The sequence below is a fragment of the Pagrus pagrus genome (genome assembly GCF_965226575.1).
Source record: "Pagrus pagrus genome assembly, chromosome: 5".
NCBI lineage: Eukaryota > Metazoa > Chordata > Actinopteri > Spariformes > Sparidae > Pagrus > Pagrus pagrus.
Window position 1 is genome coordinate 21,128,349 of NC_140189.1, and position 26,892 is coordinate 21,155,240.

A 26,892-nucleotide genomic window follows, 5' to 3' on the forward strand; every position below is an offset into this window, starting at 1 on the left:
TTTCTTTTTTTTTAAATATTTTTTGTAACTGTAACTGTTTAATGCTATTGTCTGTATCTGTGTCCATTTTGTCTATATGTTCTCTTTTTCAATTAGCTTGTTTTGTCATTAAAAAAAATCCTCAAAATTCAGTATTGCCAAATTTCTCACAATTGTGTGTCAATTTCCACTTTGTTTCAACAATTGTGTGTAAACTTTGACCACTTGTCTGGAAACCAGTGATCTAATACAACCACACACTTCCTTAATATAAATCATATAATAAATATGGTTTATACTGCGATATTACTCAGACCTAATCAGAACAACATAACGGCAACATTATTTAGACAAAAGCCAAAATTTATTAATCTGTCTGCAGTGTACTCACACAGTCAACATAGTCTAGAATGCAAAGAAACAGGCTTTACATTGTGTGTATAGTACAAGACACCCAACTTACCATTATTTTAATAATATAACACTTTAACAAGGTTCCTCACAAATGTGCATATCACAGCCCAAACAGCCCTCAGAAATGAGGACATGCATGTACTGTTACTCTTTAAATATTAACATGTAACTTTCAGGAGGAAGTCTCTGTACTCCAATCATACAATCCAAAAAGCTGTCTTAGCACTGTTAAAACTTTTCATGAGAAGAGGCCCGACAACCAAGGCTAAATGATATGACAGTGAAACGTTCCCACAGGAGGCCTTTAAAGCTGTTGCCTCGTGATGTGGCTCCAGTTGTGGTGAAAACCATTCATGATTTATTAGTCGCTTCTTGTCACTCTTAGAGCGCTATATTTACATGAATGTGACTGAGACATACTGCTAATTCACCGGAGAGCTGTTCTGTGCGTTCACGAGTCCAAACATCCACCATTATGTTGTGATTCGTCTAGAAGACTTGATTATCTGCCAAATTTGATATTTTTAGAACATGCATTGAAAACTGTGTGTTGTGACTGAATCCCGTGTGCTTTATGAAATCATGTCCTTCAAACTGCAAAACAATATTTTAACTGTGATCACCTAATAGAAGAATAAATTGTAACGTGTGCACATCCTTAATATAAAACAATCAAACTATAGGTTCAGTTTATTCTCAAAATAATTTAAAAAATTAAATCAGTACAAATTGTTTCAACATCAAGGCATATGTAAGTCATTACGTGTACTCTCATCTGTTTCCAGTGCGATGGAAGATGTCAATAAACCTGATGTCAAAAATGAGGAGGAGAGAGGAGGGGGGGGGGCAACCATGTTGACTAACAGATGTCTTACACACACGTATGTGATATACAAGGTCTCTTATGCTTGGCTTCAGCTGAGGCAACTGGCATAGAAGCTCCATCTCTGGACACCAGCCAGTGCTGAACACACTTGCTCCCTGTTCTGCTCCTCCTCCTTCACTTTGGCGAGCAGTGGCCTTTATTCACATGAGTAGGAGGAGGAGATAGTCACATGGGTGGGGGGCTTGGCTGAAGTGGGCGTGGGTAATGGGTATGTACCCCTTTCCCCACTCTCTCCCCCCATACTGCAGACTCCAGCGGATTCCAGCGTAGGCCATCTGTGAGGGATGAAGAGCCGTGGAGATGGCAGCTTCCCTCAACAGGAGCAGTTCCCACAGCCCTTTACACTATTGAGGATCTCCTCCTGCAGCTTTTTCCTCTCCTCCTCCTTCTGGGACAGGCGCTCAGCTTGCGGCTTGGAAGACTTCTTGCCGTTGTTGAGGATTTTGCTGTTCTGAGTGTTCCACAGGTCTGCGTAAAGGCTGCCTGGGTTGCTGAGGAGGGTGTGGTGGCTGCCTCGCTCTGCCACTTTACCCTGGCAGAGAGAAAAGAGAAAAAGAGCAGGAAAAAAGAAACATGAAATCTAAACTTGCCAAAAAAATGGCTACAGCAGTCATGAAGTTAAAATGAAGAGGCCACGAACGCAGAGTCCTATAGTTAGCATCTCCTCATGACCACACAACACTGACCACACTCTCAGCGGAGAGTCGGCTCCCCCCCTAGAATCCCTGCCGCCTCCCCAACAACTGTTGCAATTTCTCTCGCAAAAACACGGCCTCGCAGACACACGCGTGCATCCGCACGCAACAAACACACATCCCTCCCACACAGTCGAACACAAACGAAGGCCCCCTTCCCCCACCTCCCATGAGCATGCAGAGGTGTTGGCATCGTCTTTTAGTGCACCCAAGATGAGCATGTGACTGCTTCCGCTCGTTATTTTAATGAGCACCCCAGGCAGTCCTCTGCTGGTGACACCAGCAAACGCCATGGCGACATCACACGCAAACATGCCTCCTCGCCACGACCCTCTGATCCCTGCCATCTGACTCTGGGAACATGGAACGACACATGCTCTCTCTAGCCGCAGTTCAAAGAAAGCTCTTCTCATTTCATCCTATCTGACTCGAGCACCGGTGGAAAATGTCACTTCATCTGTGAGACGTTTCATATTAAGCGACTTCATTCGGTGTCTTTTTGTACTTTAGTGTCTTAAGCCCAACCCATTACATACTGCAGCATTTTTCTCTGCACTTCACCACCTCCCTGATGCGCAAAACAATTAAAATGCACCACAAACATTCACTGTCTGTTTAAAAAAATGTTCTATGTCTACATGGCACCTTTAGCTTGACCTAAAACTGTATAGATAAACCATTTGAATGGCGATCTCCATAGAAAGACATGTCTAGTCCTGGATGAGGCCTCATCAGTGTCTGGGAAGCCGGCCCATACATTATTAGTCACCGAGACAAACAAGACACGCCATCTGACCAAAACAGCCAGTCGAGTCTGACTGCTTTAATGAGCCCTTATGGAGAAAATAATACATTCAATTCTACCAACAGTGTCCGGTTGTTGTTGAAGTTAATGAGAAAAGCTAAACAAAGCATGTTTTCATCACGTACGATGTAGAAAGGTAACTCAAAATAAATGAGTGGCAAAAGCACAGGCTACTTGCTAAATTCTCGTCGCTGGCAGACAACAGTACACCACAGGTCACGCAGAGTGCAGGTCATCATCCTTCCCTTCAATGCAAAAATCCTCTAATTGGACTGGCAATTAACACTGCGCATGTTTATACTCAGAATACTCTGAACCGTCATATTATTTGCTTTTTATGAGAGTGACACTGTAACTGCAAATGTTAATCAGGGAAGGTATGAGATCAAGTAAAAATATAAGTGGACAAGTTTTTACCTCATTGAGCACGATAATCTCATCTGCGTCTACGATTGTGGAAAGCCTGTGGGCGATGAACACTGATGTCCTGTCCTTCACCATCTCCTTCATTGAACTCAGGATGTTCTGGAAGCACACAAAGACAAATAGTCTGATCACACTGTTAAGCTTTACAAGAGTATCCCCCTAATCCAAAAGAAAATAGTTCTGCAGGTTTGCAATAATGATGGTCTGCGAAAACAATAAGACCGAAAGTGCATGAATGACAGGATATATATGAAATTTACTCCCAAACTTTGATTTGAAAGCGAAGCTAAGTCAACAGAATGTTGCTCAGCAACATCCAACTTCATATGCTTTTCTTTCCAATGTGTACATATGATAATTTTAAAAACACAGTCGTGATGAGAAGCAACAGAGAATCTCAATTAACAGCCACATCTAGTGCCCCACTCTTTCTCCTGAAGTTCAGAGAGGGTGTGCTGAACTTTCTCATTAAATGTAACATTTACAAAGACTGTGGGGTTTAAGCTGAGCTGGAGATTAAGTGGGAGAAAACAGTGGCAGGTGGCAAGGGAGAACATGGGGGTGGTATGGGGGTGGTGAGCGTGTGTGTGTGAGTGTGTGTGTGTTGAGAGGTGGAGGGGGGGATGTCACAGCAGGTATGTTACGCAGGAGTGAGCTGAATTATTGTGTACCTCCAGCAGGTGACGGAGTGGGTGTTTGTTCTGCTAAATGTGTATGCAGGCGTAGTGAGGTGACAACCTGGACGTCGTGCATTTGTGGGTACGTTTCGTATGCATGCTTGTGTCTGTCAGTAGGTGTGTTTTCATGCACTGTCAGGCCCACCTCTTCTGTAATGGAGTCGAGAGACGATGTTGCCTCGTCATACAGCAGGATGGGTGGATTCTTTAGTATAGCGCGGGCGATGGCGACACGTTGCTTCTCCCCTCCTGAAACAAAAAAAAAAACCAGATGTCATAAATAAGAGCAAACCAGGCACACAACGAAATGTTTGAAATATGCGAGGGTGCAGCAGGTCTCTCTCTGGTCCTTCTCATCAGATAATTACCACAAACGGAGGACCAGCACTCAGACAATACCAATGCCACTGGCTTCAGACTGTTAAAACAGACTTTCATTTAATTGAGAAGAAAAAGCAGCAGGACCAAAAGATTTCTCCCACTGTGTCTGACTCGGCCTTTATTACATATGAGCGGTGTGTGGCCTCTTGAAAGCAAGCGGCGTTCTGCACATATGAATATTGCTGGCAGCGGGAACAGCAATGAAGGAAGTTAGGAGCCCAAACTATCCCTGAACCCCCCCCCCCAAAACCAAAAAAAAAAACTCACTGGCAGCTGTCACGTACAGCAGCAGTTAAATTAATGAGAAGTTAGTCATGTCTTTATTTTGTCCGTTCTCTCACTTACTCAGTCACTCCACATAGACAAATCTGTGCTGCCAGTAATTGCATCTTCAATGTTGAGTGAAAAGTGCTCATACACTGTGTGTTTACGTGGGCTAAATGAGTTGCAGAGTGATGCTAGGAGCCAAATACTACACAGTCGTGTGCTATCACTGCAGATCAAATAAGGCAACATGCCATTAAACAAGTTCACACACTACAAAGACGACGACAACAAAATAACAGCGGCGCAGCCACAGATTAAGTCTCGTAATGAATCTCGTAAAATAAGGTCAAATTTAATAATTAACCTAAGTTTTATGATTACCTTCCTTAACAAGACAACAGCTCATAATCAAAGTCTTTTCAAAGTAATTCTCAACTGCGAAAGTTATGCAGACATTTTAATATAGTCTGGAGCTGTCACACTGAAATGTTCCTCACTTTGCAGTCTCACAGTCTTCTCTCAAAGCATCCAACATGGCCAACTACCATCCTAATATATATTCTTGGCAGCAGATGAGGAATAATTCAAATATTTAGGCCCTTTTACTTCATTTCCTCGAGGAACTGTATAGAAATAATCACGTTGGCAAAGTGTACCAAATCTTAGGCTACCAAATCTTGGGATCTATACAAGTGACAATCAAATATCAAACCATTTCAGACTAATACTTAAGGATCACTGATGAGACATTGTTTTGGATAGGACTATTTCTGCTTTCATAAAATACGTGGCTGGTAATCACATGTGTAATGGTTACACATGTTAATTATCAAACAAACTACAGCATATTCTCTGATCACAGCTTCTCTAACGTGGGGATTTGTTGCTTTTCTCTTTTTAACATAATATTGCAAATGAAACATGTTTTGGTTTTGGATTATTGGCCGGATAAAATAAGCTATTTGAAGGTCACCTTGGGTGTTGGCAGTTTGTAACATAATTTTCTCTTTTGTTTTACAAAGTAAATGATTCATTTAAAAACAGAATCGACAGATGAATTGATAATTAAAATAATCGCTAGTTGCGCTTATACTAGAACAATAAACAATATGTCTCCGCTGTGTTTGGACACATTGGGATTAAATTATTAGCAGCCAGTCACTGAAAGAGTTTCTGGGTTTTAAATCTTTAAGCTTAGTAGAGCACCTAGGGAAATACACAAAACACACAGCTCTGCTACTTGCCTCTGCAGCAGAGACCATATTTAAACAGCCGTAATAGTGCAGCAAACCTGACAGCTTGAGGCCCCGCTCCCCAACCTGGGTGTCATAGCCATGGGGCATCCTGAGGATAGCATCATGGATGCCTGCTAGACGCGCCACTCCGTGCACCTCCTCCTGTGTGGCGTTGATGTTGCCGTACTGCAGGTTGTAGAAGATGGTGTTGTGGAACAGAACGGCATCCTGACGACAACAACAACAGCACAGTAAGAGGAAAAAAATGAGGCTTCAGAGAATATTTTTTATTGCAGCAGAGACAGAAACAGAGGACTGCAGATACAAAGACAAGGGTAGGAGGGAGAAAGAACGCAAATGACAAAAATACTGTTCATGTACCATCTGTTCAGATCAGCCTCTGAGCTCACTGCAGTGAAAACCTCACTGAATCCTGCTTATTTCTAATGCTGTTGTTAACTGCTAATGTTACATTGTTCTATGCTGCCCCCTTGTTGTATATAATTATCACAAATAACTCACAATATTTCACATTTACTACTGGAGAGTCATATCTACACCATGTGCATTTTATTTGTGGTGAGAAGGATACAAATAGTAAAAAACAACATATGTCTAGCTTTATAAACACTTTTCTTTGTTTATTTTACTGTGTCGGTGTGCTTCAGACCTGAGGTACGACCCCCAAAGCCTTCCTCAGGCTGTCAAGGCTGACGTCTCGGATATTCTGCCCCGCTATGTAGATGTTCCCCTGCTGGGGCTCATAGAAGCGGAACAACAGCCGCACAATGGTGCTCTTCCTGCAACCAGACGTGGAACCAATCGTCAACATCATTCTGTCTGTGAGATGTACCCCCCACAGTCTACTGATGATATCTGATGATAAGACTCCACTGCACATACAAATGAGATGACACACACCTGGCTAAAGCGTTGACAGTATATTTGAATGAAAGGTGACCTACCCTGACCCGCTGCCGCCAACTATAGCCACCTTCTTCCCAGCAGGCACCTCGAAGGACACACCGCTTAAGACTTTCTGGCCCTCCAGGTACTCAAAATAAACGTCCTCAAAGCGGATAGTGGCCTCCTGTGGTGCGATGGTTAATGGTGGGGCAAGATCCCTCTCCTGGAGAGAACCATCAGAGGGTTGAGAAACAGGCAGAGAGAGGAGACGGATATAGAACAGCCACTGGCAGACAAGGCCTGACATGATGCAACATTACTCCAACACCTTGTAAAGAGGGATAATGCTGGAGCACAGAGGCAACACGGCCAGCATAAAGCACAGACATTCACAGCAAATTCGAGAGGTCGTTTCAAAAGACTGCCTGAATCTTCACACGCTGCCCTTCATGGTGACTGAAGGATCAATAGGCGTGAAAACTTTCAGTACATACTGAGCCGAGCCTCAGCGTTGAGATACAGCCAAGGTCAGCAATGAATAAAGCGTTGTCCTCACTCTGAGAGTAAAAGCCTGATCTGCTCTGTTTCTATACTACCTAATAGCAACATAATCACCCTCAATCCACCTCAGCCAATTAATACAAATAACTCACAGTCCATTAGTATAAATAGATGATAATTTCACACACCCCCCAACATGGAAAAAAGCCAAAATCATTTATTTTTTATTTTGTGGAGCAGTTTCAAGTGAGGGGGAGTTTTAAATTATTTTACATCTGCATAATAGGCCAATGTGTTGCACAAAAAAAAGCATTCAGACAGTAATGGCCTGCTGGGCAGTGCCATTCCACAGGGAATCACAATGGAGAGCAGTATTACTGATGAGTGAAAAATAACTGGACAGATTCATTTCTCCTACTGTAATTACAGGCTGGAGATGGGAATGGCATTCATATTGTTAGGCAGCAGGCGCACATTTGCACTTAAATGTGCTCTTCTGACGCAAGGTGGGCTGACACGTTGTGTAAAAAAAAGAGATAAATGCAATGAAATGTCTGAATGGTTCATAAAAACAGGTGACAAAAGAAAGGACGTGAACGTGTAAAATCTGAACTATTTTGACCATTTTTGATGATCAAGTTAAAGGACAGGATACAAGTTAGTATAAGTGTGCGTCTAAGGTGAATTCACAATTAGACAATATAGCATTAACGTAGTATCACTGAAAGTCATAAAAACGGCAGTAGCTGGAATTTAAATAATTGATTGATCGATAAGTTCAAAGTATTTTGATTTTGATTCATCATTTGTTGTTCATCAAGCAAAAATTTCCAAACATTTTGTTGGTTTCAGCCTGTCAAATGTAAGAATATTTAGTTTTTCTTTATCATATATGATAGCAAGCGAAAATTTGGGGTTTCAGACTGTCGGCCGTATAAAAACATTATATGTTATTTTAATTATTTTCACTATTTTCCTAACTTTTTATAGATAAAACAAATTAATTTAATAATGATGCAGAAGAAAGGAAAAGAAGGACAGTAGCTTTTTTTGGACACAATGACATCAGTCAAAATTAAGGGTGCATTATTAAAATATTTACTGATTTACTCATCCTGACAGATCACACTAGTGCAGAAAGTAACTTCACTTTCTACATGTGGCAATGAATTAGGAAACACCTGAGTCATATCAAGCATGTAATTACTATGTTTGACTACAACCTATCATTTTTTTACAGCACATGTAGAAAAGGTTAACTACGTCATGCGCATAAGCATAACTCGACCCTGTGATACATTCTTTAACCACTTGTACAATTACACATTATGTGCTGCTGTTGGAGGAAAACATCTTGTAAAATGTATTATCGAGTCTTACTTTTACTCAAAAACATCTTAGTTCGGATCTGATAAAACACAGAATTAAGATGAAGAACATAAAAACAAAAACTTTTTTCCCTGGTGGATTTGAAGAGAACACAGACGGGTATATCGGCCTGAGTTTCCCGTCAGAAAGGCCAGACTGATGGCGATGTAAAGCAGAGAAAACATTCTAAATATAGCGAACACTTTAACTCATGTCGATTTTTTTTTAGGTGGCTTAAATGCATTTTGCTGCTGCCCTCATGTAAAGCAGCTCATCACTTAGCTTCTGTGCCGCTACTCCTGTCTGCTTCTACAAACTGGGGGTGAGCCAATTGCCATCTACTGTGTGGAATACATTGATGATGGAAAAATACCTCATATAATCCCTCTGCAAAAATCTAAGCTAAGATTTTATATTGAACTCTGTACTCATTTTCTATTTCTCTTTTCTTGCTTGGTGTTGGAAGAGAAAACGTAAAAAAAGAGAACACAAAACATTTTTGCAATTCACTGCTACAATGCTGAGAAGAAGTGCATGTCAGGGCGACAAGTTACCTTGATCTTGGTGTCAATGTTGAGCAGGGTGAAGAGAGTGTTCATGTCTATTAAGGCCTGCCTGGTCTCTCTGTACACTGTACCCAGGAAGTTGAGGGGGAGGGAGAGCTGGAAGAGCAGGCCATTCACCATCACCAGGTCTCCCACGGTCATCGTACCTACACGACAGCAACACAACAACTTACAGAGAGGCACGTAATCCAGCTCTATTGTATCATATGTGTATCTTTGGATACAAGATCTGGGGAAAAAAACATTTCTTCTTTCAAGTTGTGAAGGCAGACAAAGCATGTTACAGTCTGAATCCATCTCCACCCACTGTGATTTCATTTTCTGCATCAAGGCTATTTTATTTCCTATTCATGCCACTTTTTCATGCTTGCTGTGCTTTGTTCTCATTTAGTTTCTATTATCCAGTTCAGTCTGCGTTTTCTTCTCATTTTCATCTGTCCATTTGATTTTGTTTTGAGGTTTTTTTTTTAAGCTTTCTTATTTCCAAATGCAAGATTTTTTTTCCATTCTGCCGTGGACAGAGATCCTGAGCATGAAGAGGTAATTTCAGGACAGGTTATAGCTATTTTACACCAATTTTCTCACGGTTTATAGATCTTAAGAGGATGATTTTCCAAACTTTGGAAAGAAACACACACCACCACCCAGAATTCTTCACTCCCTCACTCACCTGCAGCGATGCCCTTGCTTGCCAACAACATGATGCCAGTGAGGCCGGCGCTGAAGATGGCGCTCTGTCCAAAGTTGAGCATAGCGAGTGTGGACGTGGTTTTTAAAGAGGCCGATTCATAGGTCTTCAGGTATCCGTCATACCTTTCAGCTTCATACTTCTCATTGTTGAAGTACTGCAGAGGAGACGAGAAACATGAAGAGAGGGAGGAGAGGAGGGAGCACAGGGCACAGAGACAGCAAAGGGATTCACAAAAGGAGAGAAAGTGTAAGAGGAGAGGAGAGAGAGAGCGAGAGAGAGGGACGGACGCAAAATATGGTTAAGGTTAAAGGTTAAGGAAGCATGGAGAGCAGTATCAGGCAGATAGACACTTTAGCGCAGCCTGCCTCAAGGCTGCATTTGTTCTCAGTGACCGCTCTGGGCATAGTCTGGGTCTCAGTTGGCCTCTAAAGCACTTTTTCATGTCTCTGTATCTTCATCTCCTCCCCACTGATCTTAAAGGGCGATGGAGGGTATAGTACAAAAAGCAGAGCATTAGCAGAGGATGATCAGGCAAAAGAACATTTAAAAAAAATATATTTGGCACTTATAATTGCAAGGAAAGCGGAAACATCACTGGGAAGTTAAACAAGAATTGCTGCAGAGTATTCAGTATTCATCATTGGCACTGTCGTCAGCCTCTGTATTTACATCTGCAACAGCTTACACAGACACCTACCAACAGAGCACAGATAGCTCTTAAGTGTTACACCACACAAGCAGCTCTAATTTTGATTAAGACATACAGCTATCACTTAAGAGAAAAAAATAGCCTCATGAATCAGCCACATCTCTTAAATTCAGCAAATAAAACTACGGCACAATCACAACAACGACCCTCCTCAACTCCGCTGCCAATTACCTAATATTGCTGTTTGTTTAGCTTGCACTATTGTTCCTCTGCTCTGGTTAAGTGGGCGATTTGCTTCTCTAGCTAACGGCAGTGGTGCTGTGCTGCTACTGACTTGCCACTGATTTGCATATAGGGAAATGCAGGAAATCAGAGAGAGAGAGAGAGAGAGAGACAGAGAGACAGCGAGAGAGACAGCGAGAGAGAAAGAGAGAAGAAAGTAGCACATGGAGGACAAAACAGAAGCAGTGCAAGGCACCATGTTCAGGTTCTCATCCAGCCCTTTGTGAAAGTGGAACGGATTTCTGAGTGGGCGGAGATCTAATTACATATGCACACTCACAGCTCAGAGTGATGCTAAATCCGGCCGCATTGGCACAGATGACACAAAATAACACAGAACAAAACATTAAGGAAAACAGGACGCAAGATAATACAGCAAAGAAAATAACATGGCTACCAAAATATATCTGGAGCAGCCAACAAAGCACCCGAAACTGGATGGTGATTATATCTATATGTGCTCTGTTTACAAAGAGGTTACCTAGAAGGCAGCTTAAAGCAGCAAAAGATGAAGATTCAGGACAACCATGCCACTGAGAAAAATATTAAGAAATGTTTTCATCCGCACCACATCACATCAGTCAGGCGTCCGTAAGAGCAAACTCACCCATAAACCACCCTCGCCCTCAGCAGACAAGTCTATTCAAAATAAAGCTTCTACTAGGAGATACTTCCACCCTTAAACTATAACTGAGACGCAATTTGGGTCATCGACGAAACCAGAAATATGGTCCAGGTGTCTGTTGTTTGTAGCAACGGGAATGACATTTACAGAAAGGGGGTGAACAGTTTTACCTTGAAAGAGAAGAAGACCAGGACAGAGAATGAGAGCAAGAGAAGGTAAAAACTCAGGAAATTATTTGTTTGTAAATCATCTGTGTGATTGGGTCAATATAGACCTGAAAAGAGTAATTGATTAGTTGATTGACAGAAAACAAATGACTGTTTTGACAATCAGTCTTTAAAGTAATTTTCAAGCTAACATGCCAACCAGTCCCTAGTTCAATCTTCTGAATTGTGAGGATTTGGTGTTTTTCTCTGAATGTTTTTATTGTAAATTGAATATCTTATCGTTGTAGGCTGTTGTTGGGACAGAATGACTGAATTATTTTTTGCATGTAGGCCATTGATAGACCAAAAAGTACAAGCAATGTGTACAAAAGTACTACCATGATAAATATTACTGCATTATCTCGATGTTAAAGCAATATTGTGTAACTTTTTTTTTTTAAACCTTAAAATAACAGCTTCAATCATTTTGATGGTACAGTGTCTTGTAATAGGATGAATGGTGTCTCTGTCTCAGCCACTAAAGCCGTAATGTTTGTAGTTAGCACCTACATTACATGTGACAAATTGTTACAGAGCTGGGATTTGTATTTACCACGGTGGTGTTGCACTCAGAAACTGTTGGTGGCGCCACATCGCACACAATGCCAATTTCTACATAATGTTGCTTTAAACACCCAAATAATATGTAAACAGAAAACATTTAAATGTACCTTAATGTCTATTGACCATGAAAAGAATTAGAAATTGACTGCTTCATGGTTGCTACCGATATAGATTATCACTAATCAAGGAGAGCGATAACAGATATTTGGAATTGATATACATTTGCAATAAAAATAAAAATCTTAGTGTCAAATCCAAGAGGAACCCATGATGGAATGTAACTAAGTAAAATTTACTAAATTACTCTCCTTAAGCATAATTTTGAGGTATTTGCACTTTACCTTACCTTACTCCACTACATTTTGGAGGCAAACATTGTACTTTTTACTGCGTCACTTTAATTTGATAACTTGGTTACACTGGTTACTTTACTTTATTATTATTATCTTTATCTGGCTAAAAATCGACTGACCCCTAACAAAAATCATATTACACCACACATCAATCACTATCTTGTTGCTACTATTTATAGTCCCCCTGATGCAAATTCCAAAAATGCACTACAGTGTTTACTTGTTTATGTATATATGTATATAAAATATAAACTGTATAAATGTTTTATGTCTGTGTAGCATGAAGGAACTACTTTCATTTCATGCAGCCCCGTGTTATATAATGACAAATAATTTACCTCGATACCTTTAACAATTGAAATCTAAATCACTGCAAAACAGAAAGGTTCCATTACCGCACTCCCTACCTGGATCTGTGGGCTTAGAGTTTGTTTGTGTGACACTGCTTTATAATAACTAGGGGGAATATGATGACCTTCAAGTAAACCTATAGTGGAGACTGGCAGTGACTTCAATCCTTTCAGCCATACATTCTGCTCCTCTCACTCAGAAAGATAAACCTGACTTTAAAGTTTAACTTGCACTTGTTTTGACAGGGAGGTCTGTGTGAGAGTGGTAAGAGGCAGAAAAATAGAGGCAGAGAGATGGAGAAAGAGAGAGAGAGAGAGAGAGAGAGAGAGAGAGAGAAAGAGAAAGAGAAAGAGAAAGAGAGAGAGAAAGTAGCACATGAAGGGCAAACAGAAGCAGAGAGAGCTTTTCTTTGATAAAAAAGGCAAATTCTGACAGTGGCAATCATGCCAGTGAAACACTATCACCACAGCCGAGTAAATATTTGTTCACATCAACGTGCCTGGCCTAAGTGAAGAGAAGAAAAAGACTAGAAAGGAGGCAATAAAAGGGAGGGATTGACAAAGGGGGGAAGGGTGGAGATGAGGAGTGAGGTTGTGCAGGGGGGTTGGATCTCACCTTAACAGTCTCATAGTTGAGGAGGGAGTCAATAGCTGCATTACCGGCTTCATTGTCTGCTTTGTTCATTTCTATTCGGAAGCGAGTCCTGTGCACAGAGACACAATTACAATCACGTAAGCACTTTCTTAAGTACATACTGTATTTCCCACATATGAGTGAACCAATAAATGAGACAGCCACGGCATATTTACTCAATGATTTTCAAGTGAAAACAAGAATAAATAAATAAAACAACCATTTGAGCTACAGACAGTCACAGGACTAGCAAGAATATCCTTGTTCTTACCTCCACTGAGTGAAGAGAATAGTGAAGAGGGTGTACGCTGATAGGGTACCCACGGTCACTGCTGCAAACTCTCCACCACACTTATAATACTGCGGAAGAGAAACGCACAATCAAAACGAAGGGTTTCACACGCTGTGACTCAACAGCTTTGTGAAGAAAAGTCAAGCGACCACATCAGACCACCAGACCCCAACGTTGGTGTCACAAGGCACTTTGAGAATGTACTGTTTTTGACCATTCCACTATGAAATTGAGTGTTACAAATGGATGGGAAACTACAAGAACTAATCGTGCTAATGCTTTAGCTATTTGTGCAATGGAGTCTGCCCTCATTACAGGCAAGCTGACATTATGGTCCAGAGTGGGATAATAGTGCGAAGCTATAGACAAGCCGTTCTTTCGGTGGTGGCCAAGGAGGGGGGCATCTGTTCAGGGCATACTCTGCAGGAGGACATTAAGCTGCTACAAAGCTTTGGGATTCATCACTGACACTAATGGGCTCTGTGTTGCCACCAAAAGTTCATGGGGATTCATATTCCATTTAGAATGTAAATGAGACAATATCCCCGAAATTAATTTCCGGACAATCTGCTGTGAAGAGTGTCAAGGTGATGGAAGGTCCTGAGCAAACATTAAGGGCTGAAACAGTAACAGCAACAAGAGATAAAAGCCAGAAAACTGAGCAGTGTTTCTGGTAATATCCAACAGTAATGTAGAGGCCTACAGTATGATTACCATCATGAGTGTCTGCGTCAATGTTTGTCAATGAGTGATGCTAAAACATCTTGATTGCCCCCTGGTTGCTGGCTGCAGTACATGTCATAAATCCCGCCCACTCCATGTTAGCAGATGGGACATGGGCCAAAATAAACTAAACCAAAGATGCTTTCCATCATGTGAGGGAGTTAATATCAGGCCGATGTGTGGTCAAGTGTTCATTTTTCTGATAAGTTTGGTTTGAAGTAGTTATTGGCTATAAAAAGGGGGTGTGAAATCGTGAGTGACAGGTGAGCCCGTCCCGCAATTGAGTGGGCAGGTGTTATGCAGGGACTACTGCGCAGACTCCAACTGATGTCACCGAAGCAATATAGCAGTGCTCGTGTTTGGGATTTTGTGGATTCAATTTTGTACAAGAAATTGAGACGCGTCGTCCATCTTAATATATGTCAATGGTCTGTGTGCGTGGGTTTCACCATGAGACTCACCAAAATGGCACTGACGAGGCCCATCTCAAAGACTGTAGGTCCTAGATTGAAGACGAGTGCACTGAGGACAAACGAGATGCCCCGCGTGCCACGGTCGATGGCCTTGGATAGCGCTCCTGTCTGCCGACTGAGATGAAAACCCAGATCCAGACTGTGCAAGTGCAGGAAGACGTTCTTGGCGATGCGTCGGATGGAGCTCTGGGCCACCTTGCCGAACACAGTGTTCCTCAGCTCGTTGAAGAAGGCTGCACAAGCCCGTGATGCGCCATCTGGGATAAGCGGAGGAAACAGAGAGTTAAGCACACCTGCTGTGAGAAGCAGGGGGGTTCAGGCAGTGGGGATGGGCACTACCGAGTGAGAATATATCCTCATCCTAAACGCCAAGGACTGCTATGTAGCTCTGAAGTGATATGAGGTAGCAAAACAAGAATCTGACCCCTACCTTTCCTATCTTGTAAGATGTAATACAGTGCTGAGACAGTTGAGACTAGACAGGGTGGAGGGCTTGTCACCTGCTCTAAAGTGGCGGGGCAGGTTTTTCACATCATGTCTGTCTGCACTGCAGTGCTACAGCAGCAGCCTCCACAAGCCTCTGTAATTACAAAGCAGGATGCTGTCTGAAGCCTCACTACTATGACAGGCCAGCACACTGCAGACTGAGGGAAGGGAGGGTATCGGAGTGTACACAAGTGTGTTTGGTGTGTGTGTGTGGCGGGAAGGGGGCTACACGTGTGAGCAGAATACTAGAAGAGGGGGAGGTGGTTTTAATAAGTGTGTCATGGAAAGATGGGACTCGATGAACAGGCTTAAGTTCAGCACTATCTGAGTCCAAAATTCCTCTGGCTGATCTGCATGATGACTTAAGCACCATGGTGTTTCTTTAAGGTATTTTTAAGGCTGTTTATTTTGGGATTTTTTTGGAAGAAAGCTGCCTGATATGCTGATTTATAATAGTTTTAGTTCAACGTAATGGGCAATCTAATTTTAAGACAGTCAATGATTTGATCCCTCACACTTCTCAAAAACTGTTATCGCAGCAGATGGCTAGCATGACTGTCACAAATTAATATTAGTCTGTGTTTGAATGACACATGGCCTTCCTGTGGCGATTTCACCGGGTTGTGTGAATACATGACTTGTCTGCTGAGACCAAAGTCGGGGTAATAATCGCTCTGTCTGCCGGTCTTCAGGGGGCTGTAATGTGGCGTTAAATAGGAATGCTCATCTAATGAACAATGTGTCCACATCTGACAAGGTAGGATGAGCACTGTGCAACCCTTTCAGCCAAATTACACTCATCACTGCAGGCTCCGAGCACCGGGGCCCCGTGTATCGTGGAGAGGGAACAAAAAATATGATTCTTTTCTTTAAGAGCATCCCCTTCATTCTTCCTCATCATCTTAATCCGTCCTGTCTGGAGCAGTGTTCATGTGCTCCAATTATTCAACAGGCAGTATTAGTGTGCAAGATCTAAGTGGGCTCATTAAAATAAGTGGCTACAGGGCGAAGTGTACATTGCATCCAAGCTGATCTCACTCAAGGCCAGAGTGACTTGCGGTGGGTGTCAGGTTCACAATATTTATTTTTCTACTTGCTTTTCATCAGAAGCTCAGCGGAAAAAAACCTCTAATCAGGAAGGAACTTCACATTCACACTACTCGTCACCCTGACCCCTCTTGTTTTCACAGGGCCCATTTGGACAAAAGGGAGAAAAAAAGGGAGATGCTCTCAAGGGATGAGGTGCAAGAAACATCCCTGGCCTTTGCATAACACAAAAAAATATCCAACTACATTCAAAAGCACATTAGCAATTTCTTCCCTGCTGCTTTAGAAATGTATCCAGCTCTGTTTGCCTTGGGAGCGCACAGGTATCATATGAAAAGACGTCGCGGGTTGATAGAAGTGAAGTTGGGTGCAGAGCGGAGCACATAATGTAAATAATGTCAGGGAGAGGCAGAGGTTGCGGAGCGGCATTGATATGAATGTGCTGGGAAAGGTCAGCCTGTAGATAATAGGCAGTCCCACAGTCCCCTCTGATGAGCATGGGCACCTGCCAGTGCAACACAAGTCTGGGACTCACAGCCAATCAGCACGGCCGTTGCCATGGTAGCCACAGTGCTTGGCGCGTCATTCAGGTTCAGCATGTGTCCCGACATCTGGTTAAGCTCGTCCACTGCATACTTAAACATGAAGGGCACCGTCACATTGGTGAGCTGGGGAGGCAGAGAGGGAGGGAGGAAACATTCAGAGGAGAGGAGGAAAAAAAGAGAGGAAACAGTTTCAAATAGCCTATTAAACAGGCATATGTTCAATATAGTATAGTGCCATTTTTCTAGTCCTCTGGAGTGCCTCTGCATGCTGTATGAGCACCCCACATGCTTAGAAAGATGGATTCCCATTATTGTTATGCAGTAAATCCAACATTACCCATGCAGGTTCAAGGATACGCATGTATAAATCTATGTATGTTTGAATTCTGTACATATTCACGTGTGTGCGTGCGTGTGTGTGAGTGCGTGTGTGTGTATTCTTTCCAACTGGCTGTGCTGATGCTGGTGAGGTGGCTGGTGCTTCCTGCTAATGGAATTGAAATGGTTATTAGGGCTAATTAAAAGCACAGGGACAGCTGTGTGACTCAGGCTAGGCGGTCCGCTGCGCATTAGGACAGCCAGAGAACACAGCAGCGTACCGCAGAACATTTTTATTTGAAACCCATTTCATTTGAACCTCTCAACCCCTTACATACGGGAGGGATTTTTTTTTTCAACTTTTCTTATTGTTCCTTTACTCCTGTCAAATTCTGCATTATATAAGTGTGATGAAATAATGGCTACAACAATTATATAGAAACAGAGTAAAGAAAAAAATAAAGCCACAGTGACCTTGCTCATGTCAAAGGATGCCTAATAATGCACCATTTATACTGCAAAAGCTAAATCTCCAGGGTTCTCGCTTTACACACTTGGGTATTATACTCAGATAATAGACGTCCTCTGGGTCTCTGAAGGAAAAACAATATCTTTACTACCAAGACAACAGGACATGACACAAAAGTAGCCTGAGCTATTATCACAAGGCCAAAACATGTCCTAAATTTTAGCTCTAATACATGACAAGGTTGGATGTGTTCTTTCAATCTACTGACAGCCAAATAGAGATTAAATCAACACCATGTCAATCTGTACCAGGCAATATGTCATCTCATAATAGATATATTGTGTCAAGTAGTGCAGAAGAGGCTTCAGGCTATTAAGAATTAGCTTAAGCTTAGAGTATGACACACACGCATACAGACAGAGAGGGCTTCATTCAAGGGCGAAGGAAAACAAGAGCTTCTATATAATCAGTTATTTGAAATGAAAATGTCACTGATATTGCAGAGTGCAGAGGTGTGATTCGCTGTAACCACATAATTATTCAGTTGATTTAAAAATTGCCTCCACACTGCTGGTGGTTTCAGTTCAAACAGACAAACTGGAGAAATCGAGGCTAACTCCAGCCAAGCTGGAAAATAGGAGAAGATTGGATGGCGTGTGTGTGTTCCCCTCATTCTCAGTGCACACGCACACACAGCCATGCTGAGCGGCAACGGTACGTGCTTATTTAGTAGCTGTGAGTTTGTGATTGTTTTCCAGGGTGTAAATTAGAGACCATCAACAAAGGAAGAGGAAATACATCATTCACTGATTGAGACTTGCAATTAATTATTTAAAAATTGGTGTCTGTTTTAGATGCAAACTGTTTTCAGAGTTACACAGGTTCTTTACACGGTGGAATAAACTACGGTGAGAGCTTTTGCGGTCAGAGCAGGTTATTTGATTTAGCAAGGAGGAATTTCTGATTACGATCATTTTAATTAATTAGACAACAGTCCACTGTACTGTGACAGATTCTTACGCATCTTACACAACTCACACAGACAACAACATCTCTGTGAGTCATTTCCAAAATTATAAACCTTCTTAAGATCAACAAGCTGACGTTAGCAGTTTGTAAAGTCATGATGAGAGGTGATGGTTGATCCTGAAAGAGTCAACAGGACAGCAATTCAGAAACCATCCATGTGCCACCAGTGACAACAAACTAATGAAATGTTTAAACCTGGCAGCTTCTCTTTTGCTGGAAACATTGGCTACTCTTCTCTTTTGCTTCTGAAGAAGTAGGCCTTTTATGAGCAGTGATATATTTTGGAGAACATCATATCATGATATGGCATCAGTGTTGTCTTTTCCTGGTTTTAAAGGCTGCATTACAGTAAAGTCATTTTCTGAATTTACCAGACTGATCTACTACTTCTTATTCTTGTCTTTACCCACTTCGTCATTATATCCACATGACTGATGATTATTTCTCAAAAAAATCTCATTGTGTTAATATTTTGTGATAGTACAAATACCACATTGCCGCAATATCAATATATAGGTTTTTGGTCAAAAATGATCAAAAATGTTGTGATGTTTGATTTTGTTGCCCAGTTCTAGCCCTTATGAATAACTTTTGATGAGATTTCAAACTAGAAGGAAACATAACTGTCGATTGTTAATGTCTCTGTTAATTGATTGGTTTCCCAATAAACATATTTGAAAGAGATTTTAAACTAGAGACAAATATTGTGTACGGTATAGCCTTCTTGCCATATCGCACAGCCCAACTTAGAAATGTGATAATGGTTAATAGGTGCAAACCTTTATGCAATTGTTGGAAGACCAGGTGCCTGATTTATGCCCTTGTGTGTCAACCTCAAAAATGCACTATCCAATTTTCTTAATGCAAATCAAAGTAGTGGGTCCTGTGGGTCATGAATGAAATGCTGTGAGAGCAGCCAACTCTCAGCTGTTGAACTAGTATCTTAATGGAGCACAAACACATCTCATGAGCAGGACTTTTATATCAATCCTGTCTTTCAACAGCAGTGCCAAACAACATTGACGTGTTGCTGACAAATAATAAAACCAGACAGGATGTCCGCCAAAACTTCGGCTTCAGACTTCTTTTAAACAGGCTAGAATTTAAGAAACTGTCTGCCTACTTTTTGGTTTGGAGACAGTGTCAGATTAAAAAATGTACCTCTGTCATTTAATAATATTTAACTGACGTCAGCAGCAGCCTTGGATTGTCACTTTTCTCTTTCAGTGGATTTCATTGTGAAAAGGCAGGGCTTTTCAGAGTGAGGTCCAGCAGAAAGAGCCAAATGAAGCCAAATGAATGATTTGTTATTATTCCAATTTTTTGTTAATTTGTTATGATTTGTTATTATAAATAACCAATACCCACAATCGATTGTGGGTATTGGTTATTTATCATCCTGATTTCATCCTATCATAAAACATCACTATGTCTGTTTTACCAGAGGAAAAAATAATCAGCGTTTCTCATTTTCAATTCTCTATGTTGCACTACCTTTAGAGGTGTGGAAATCTCTCGAATATAAGATGCATCACGATGCAAATGTGGAAGATTTTGCATCGATGCAGAGACAGAGCATAATCAAGAGCAACTTATGTTGATTGTCCGGCCTCAGGTGGACAATAAAGTTACGCGCAATGTTGAGGGGAGGAGGGAGGCACAGATCATCTGCGAGTGATAATAAAAACTCACTGAGTAGTTTTTTAAACGGACATCTACGGAGCACTAGTCAGATTTTATGACCTTGCTGGGAAGCACGAACTGGACGAGACCCACATTGAGCGTGACTTCTGCCTCACAACAATTACTAATCATGTTAGCCATATTCACCTGAGGCTAAGGTCTGCATAAATAATAACTGTTACAAGAAGCCCAGCTAATCAGCCAAGATCTGAGGAGGCGCTGTCAACTTTGCCGTCCAACTCTGAGAGAGATGTGTGCAGCAGATTCAAAAATTTGCTATGTGAAAACAATATTATCGTAGATTACAACCAACGTGTTAGGCACTGCAGATGTATAAATGTCTTGTTTTTGTAATGTTTATGTGTTGAAAAGATGCAGCTTTTATTTTGTAGACTGCAGTAATCTGATTATTGGAAGGACTTCCTGAATAAAAGAAGAATTTAAATGATGAAACAGTAGCCATGTGCAGTAATATAGATCATTGAAGATGCCATAGACTGAGATCCATCGAGATGCATCAAGAATCGTTTTGCATTCGAATCGTTGATAGCTGAATCGTAATCGAATCGTGAGGCCAGTGAAGATTCACACCTACCTCATACACATTCTTGCAAAACAGGGGCAAATTAAAATGAGCAGCACACGAGAAGGACTGTGGGAATGGATGTTGAGTGAACACTGGAGTAGGTGCTATTTCAGTTACCACAAAGCTGCCTCCTGACTTCAAGCCTCAGTTGTGGGATATGGATAAATAATCCTGCTTAGCACCAATTAAAAAGATCAAATTTGACTTTCATGACAAAAAAGAACATACTAGTACCCACAAAGAAACCCACTTCAAAAACCATGACATTGTCTGTAAACTTACCTTGGCTCCAGCGAGCAGGCCCAGAGAGATGGCAACACGGGCCCGCAGGTCTGGCCTATTCTTTGGCCACACGTAAGACAGCATTGCAGACAGTATTGTGGATGAATTCACTTCCTTCAGCTATGGAGAAAAAAACACAAGCAAAGCATCTTCTTAGATCAAAGTACATTAAGCCAGTCTGTCCTGTAAGGAACAGGTCAAATGGGTAAAACTGTACCTACTATACTACTAATATTAACTTTCTAACAGGCCTTATGTTTGCCAACACTGGCAACTAACTTGCATTTGGATTTCAGAGTGACAATCACAATAACCTAAAGATGGCTCTCTTGGCACACACACAGGACATCAAATGTCAGCAGGAGTCCCTTGGGAGGATCTGGGAGAAGCAATGACAGCAGACTCTCCAGGTGGACCGGGGGATCCAGTCTGACACTACAAGTCCCAGGAGACACCTGGGCTGTCATCCCAGCTGAGTTTGAGAGCACATTGGTGCCAACAAGGCTGTTTACCCACGCTCCACCACACACCTGCCACAGGGACTCTCTGCAGGCCAAAGAATATGCAGTAATTCCTCTAATCCACTCAATATGGTGGCAGCGTCATACAGCAGCACTGTATGGCAGCACCTCCAAGCAAATTATAGCGAAATGGAGCCCAACACCTGCCTTTAATCAAATGCAATCAAGCAATATGTGACACTGCAAAGAGTGGATTAACATTAATAGTTGAATGACTACTGAGTTCCCTGTAACATATGTTGAGGAAACCATTTAAAGTAGAAGATAAATCTATTAGTCTAACATCTTTACAGTTTTTTTTATATCTATAAATAGGACTGCTCAGTTTATATGCTCAACATATATACTGTAGAACGTTTTATTTTGTTACTGAACAGTTTTAAAAAAATATAAGAAGGGCTGAACGATATACAAAAATAAATTATATTGAGATATGAGTGACGATTTCAGTAGGAATGGGCAACTTTTGCCTTGAATTTTCATTTCACTTCACTCGTATTTTAAGAGAATATGATTTATAGGCTGGGACATCTCTGTGGCACCACAATGCTTCATTTATATTGGTATAATCGGACACATTTTACCTTGATCAAAACATTGCTGCCGCTGCAATTTGGATATTACGGAAGTTATATATAAGTTATATATAAATTATCCCATTATCTCAGGAAAACGGCAGTTGTTATTTCGAGATAATAACACGAGATCTCGAGAAAACAAATGAAATAAACTCGTTATCACCGGAAAACGGAGGAAATAAAATGTATGAATGCATGGCCCTTTAGGGCTTCCATAGGATATTGCACTTATTGACTTTGTCTTTTTGATATTATTGTAATTCATTGTTCCACCCCAACGTGAAGACAGAGATTCAAAGTATAGTGCTTAAATGTTTCTGGCCCATTACCCAATTTTTGGATCAGTAACAGTAATGAGACAATCATGTGGGTAAGGAATACTTTTGAACAGAATTTTAACAAGTATAAAGGGATAAATGATGAGATGATGTGTCAAAACCTGTGTCACATATTAAAATAAGTCAATAGATATATCAATATATCAGCCTTAATATCATATATGAATCTGCCAGCACTAAGAGCAACCCCCTGTGGACCAGGGGACACAAAGACACCATTTTTAGCTTTGGTAACTTGGGAAAGATATTTGTCAATATTTTTATAAATCGTAGGCCAAAGGATAAGTTAATGAAAAAAGTACATGAAGCAATACAGTAGATAATCATTAATTGCAGGAGTCCACCGGCATCATTTCAATTTACACCTCGTTTTAAGCACGTATATGCAGAATTTGTTCTTCAGAATAGCAGCACAAAGTTTCAAAGAGTTTCAATGACCTAAAACTAAAAGAAGGTACATTACTTACCACATTTTTTGGATCTGCATTTAGCCGTCCTCCTGCATTTCCGTGCCAACATGTTCTTTTGTCGGTGATCTGTAAATGCTGTGGAAACATCATACATTGGTTTTCCATGTTTATTTCTGTTAACAGATGCTGATTCAAAAAATTCTAAAACATACTTACTTTCGCTGCCTCCAAAATCCGTCGGCTGTTTTCGCCTCTGCTTGTACTCCATGTTGATGTTCGTAGGTGCGGAGGAGAGCTCAGCTGAAACACATGGCATGTCTTGTTTAACTGACGTTTCAAATTTCTGCTGATTCACTTTGATGGATGTGTGAATATTTAGAAACACTGAACCCCGATAATGAACAACAGAACAAATGAAACACCCATAAAAAAAAAAGATGAAATAAACTGTCATCACATTTAAGTCCAATGCAAACAATCAACCAATGTTTCCGTGTGTTTTCACAAAAATGCTCAGTTTAAAGTCAAAGTTTAAAGGTTGAAGGGTTGGGGACACACTGAACAAATATACGGTTAGAACAGAGGTTTCAGGATAAGCTTGACTGGTTTGAGAAGCTTCCACAAAATGTTTGGATAGCTGTTGTTTATTTCTATAATGAATCTTTGTCACTAAAAGAATGTATTTAAACCAACATCAAATTAATGGAAATACCATGTTCATAATGTCTCTGAGCTTGTCACACAATGTTCAGAAATAGTTTAATTTACATCACTTTTTGTGAGCCTGTGAAAATGGACCCAGTTTAAGCACAGTCATTGTTTATGTTGGATAAAAACTACTAATAACCTACTGAGGCTGAGTGCTTGATAATGCAAGATATACTGTGGGTGGTTTAAGATAAGCATACTGAGCTCCAAGTTGCCATGTGTTGCACCTACATTTATATTAAGACACTTATCAAAATACAACTCTTTATTAGTGATATGAGTGGGACAATATTGCATTGCTTTACCTCCTTCATGACGTAGCACATTGTGTAAACAAATACTGTATAAACACATTGGAGAAAGTGTAATTTGTTAAGAGACAGTCATTTTACATACTTATTTGTGTATTTATATCAATGTCATGCAAATTGCTTCACACATTACTTGTAAATGTGTGATTTGTTTGCAAGCTGAGCTCAGTGATGTACAAAGTACCCAAAAATCACACTCGAGTAAAAGTAAAGATATCATGTCAAAATATTACTTTAGTATAATGAAAATCAACCATATAAATAGTACTTGACTAAAGGTCTTAAGTATTGGATATTAAATGTACATAAGTATTCAAGGTAGTGAAGTGAAAGTAAATTATACATATATTTGCATGCATGTATACTTTATACTAGGCCTGGCCAGTAATCTGATCCAATTTTTAATAGGTGCATAAAGGTTTGCACCTATTAACCATTATCACATTTCTAAGTTGGGCTGTGCGATATGGCAAGAAGGCTATACCGTACACAATATTTGTCTCTAGTTTAAAATCTCTTTCAAATATGTTTATTGGGAAACCAATCAATTAACAGAGAAATTAACAATCGACAGTTATGTTTCCTTCTAGTTTGAAATCTCATCAAAAGTTATTCATAAGGGCTAGAACTGGGCAACAAAATCAAACATCACAACATTTTTGATCATTTTTGACCAAAAACCTATATATTGATATTGCGGCAATGTGGTATTTGTACTATCACAAATTTTTTGATAATCATAATCAGTTGTCAGATTGCCAATTCATAAAATAATCTAAATATTAGGGGTCGACCAATATGGATCTTTCAGGGCCAATACCGATACCGATTATTAGAAATCACAGAGACTGACAAGCAAACATGTGGGATCAATATTAATTTACAATTTAAGTACAATTTTGAGGCACTTGACTTCAGTAGTTCCATTTTCTACTACTTTATACTTCCTCTCCACTATGTGCATTTGATACATTTAGCTACTAGTTACTTTGCAGAGTCACATTATTTTAGTGTTTATAGGCTATTAATTGTGATGTGCTACCAATCAGATATTGTTGTGGGCAGTTGTTGATTTTTCCTGCAATCTGACAGAAAAATCACCAATACAGATTATCTGAATATACAGAAAAATGCTGAATTTCAGCCCGCTAATCGGCCAGGGCTGATAATCATTCAACCCTTACTAAAATGCCCATAATTTGGTTCTGATGCGGCATGTAATCTGCAAGGTAATTGGTAACTTAAGTTATCAAATGAATGTAGTGAGTAAAAAATACAATATTTGCCTCCACAATGTAATGGAGTGGAAGTATAGAGTAGCAAAAAATGGCAATACTCAAGTAAAGTACAAGTATCTCAGTTCTTTATAAGTACAGTACTTGAGTAAATATTCTTAGTTACATTCCATCACTGGCTGAGGTAAGATATCAGAAAGTTTGGGTAACTTTATTGTCTAGATAAAATACACGCAGATAACAGTTCACTAGGTACTAAAACTAATGCAGTGAGCTCATTGGTATAAAAGGGGAGGACAACATATTAGAAAACACCTATTAAAACATTTATGACAGGGTGTTGCATGAGACTTTGTCAGTTTTATTAGGATAATAAACTGGCAGCTGAGGGGTTGTTGAAAAGTAAAACTGTCAGATAATTAATACCAGCCTGTTAACATGTGATGACAGTTACATCAGTAACGTTGGGTCCTCTGGGTGGGACAAACACAGTCTTATCTAACGTGGACTGAGTATTGCCAGTCGGCACGTGACTGAAACCACTGACATGCTAACGTAACTGCGTAAGCGTCGTAAATAGTGACTGTCGGTGTTAAAAGACAGCGGAAACTGTGATATAATCTGTTCACTTGTCATTCAGTCAAGTTTGAGGGATGCTGTAGCCATCTACAATCATGTTCACTGACGCCACCGCAACTAGTTAATATTAAGTTAGCACGCTAGCTAGCTGTTACCCAACGCTCAGTTAGACGCCTAGCTAGTTGACTAACATTATACTTACGTGACATTGTCGACACGCGTAAACAAACGAGCGACACCGACCACTTCATACAATAACTTCCCTGAAAGTTAGTTAAAGCACTTTCCATCTCTGTCCTTGCGCGGTGACTGTCACACCAACAACACTGTGCCCTCTCCTACCAGCCGACCCCCTCACTCACCAGATATGTACTTTGGCGTTTAAGGTCCGTCCCGTTCTCACTGTGACTTTTATTCCAAATGTGATACGAGCTCGTCTGTCGAAGGAGAAACGCTAATTTTCGTCTTTGGAAGTGAAAGCCGCATTTCAGCGGTACCAACATCGGCGCCATGTTGACGAAGGAGGAAGGCGGTTAGTCAACACGCCGGGTAACGTCACTTCCGGCCTTCATCAACGCTGTCAGTGTCAAAGCTAGCAGCAAGCAGCTTTACTTCACTACGTTTCTGTGGATATTTCAGCCGCTAGTTTGATTTCAACACGACGGAATTGAGCGTTTAAAGGTGTGTGAATGTACTCCTAATGGGCAGCCTCTAACTTTAGCGGTAGCCGCGTGAATCGGTACATTTCCCTTCACAACAACGGTCGAAGCTAAAGGAAGAACACGTTGTCGTCTTTGTCAGACAGCGGGCACACCGTCA

General features: G+C 40.8%; 1 protein-coding gene across 1 annotated transcript; it reads right to left on the minus strand.

Annotated features, from left to right (window-relative positions):
- Positions 1 to 543: 543 nt before the first annotated feature.
- On the minus strand, positions 544 to 26,585 carry abcb7 (ATP-binding cassette, sub-family B (MDR/TAP), member 7; the record flags this gene model as incomplete). Its single annotated transcript, XM_084352230.1, has 16 exons — positions 544 to 1,811; positions 3,197 to 3,304; positions 4,028 to 4,131; positions 5,822 to 5,993; positions 6,436 to 6,565; positions 6,731 to 6,894; positions 9,095 to 9,252; positions 9,777 to 9,951; positions 13,443 to 13,530; positions 13,732 to 13,820; positions 14,937 to 15,205; positions 17,017 to 17,149; positions 21,394 to 21,513; positions 23,298 to 23,375; positions 23,457 to 23,540; positions 26,436 to 26,585. 16 exons carry the CDS (start codon positions 26,583 to 26,585, stop codon positions 1,593 to 1,595), a joined length of 2,241 nt encoding a protein of 746 aa, XP_084208356.1. The 3' UTR covers positions 544 to 1,592.
- Positions 26,586 to 26,892: the final 307 nt, after the last annotated feature.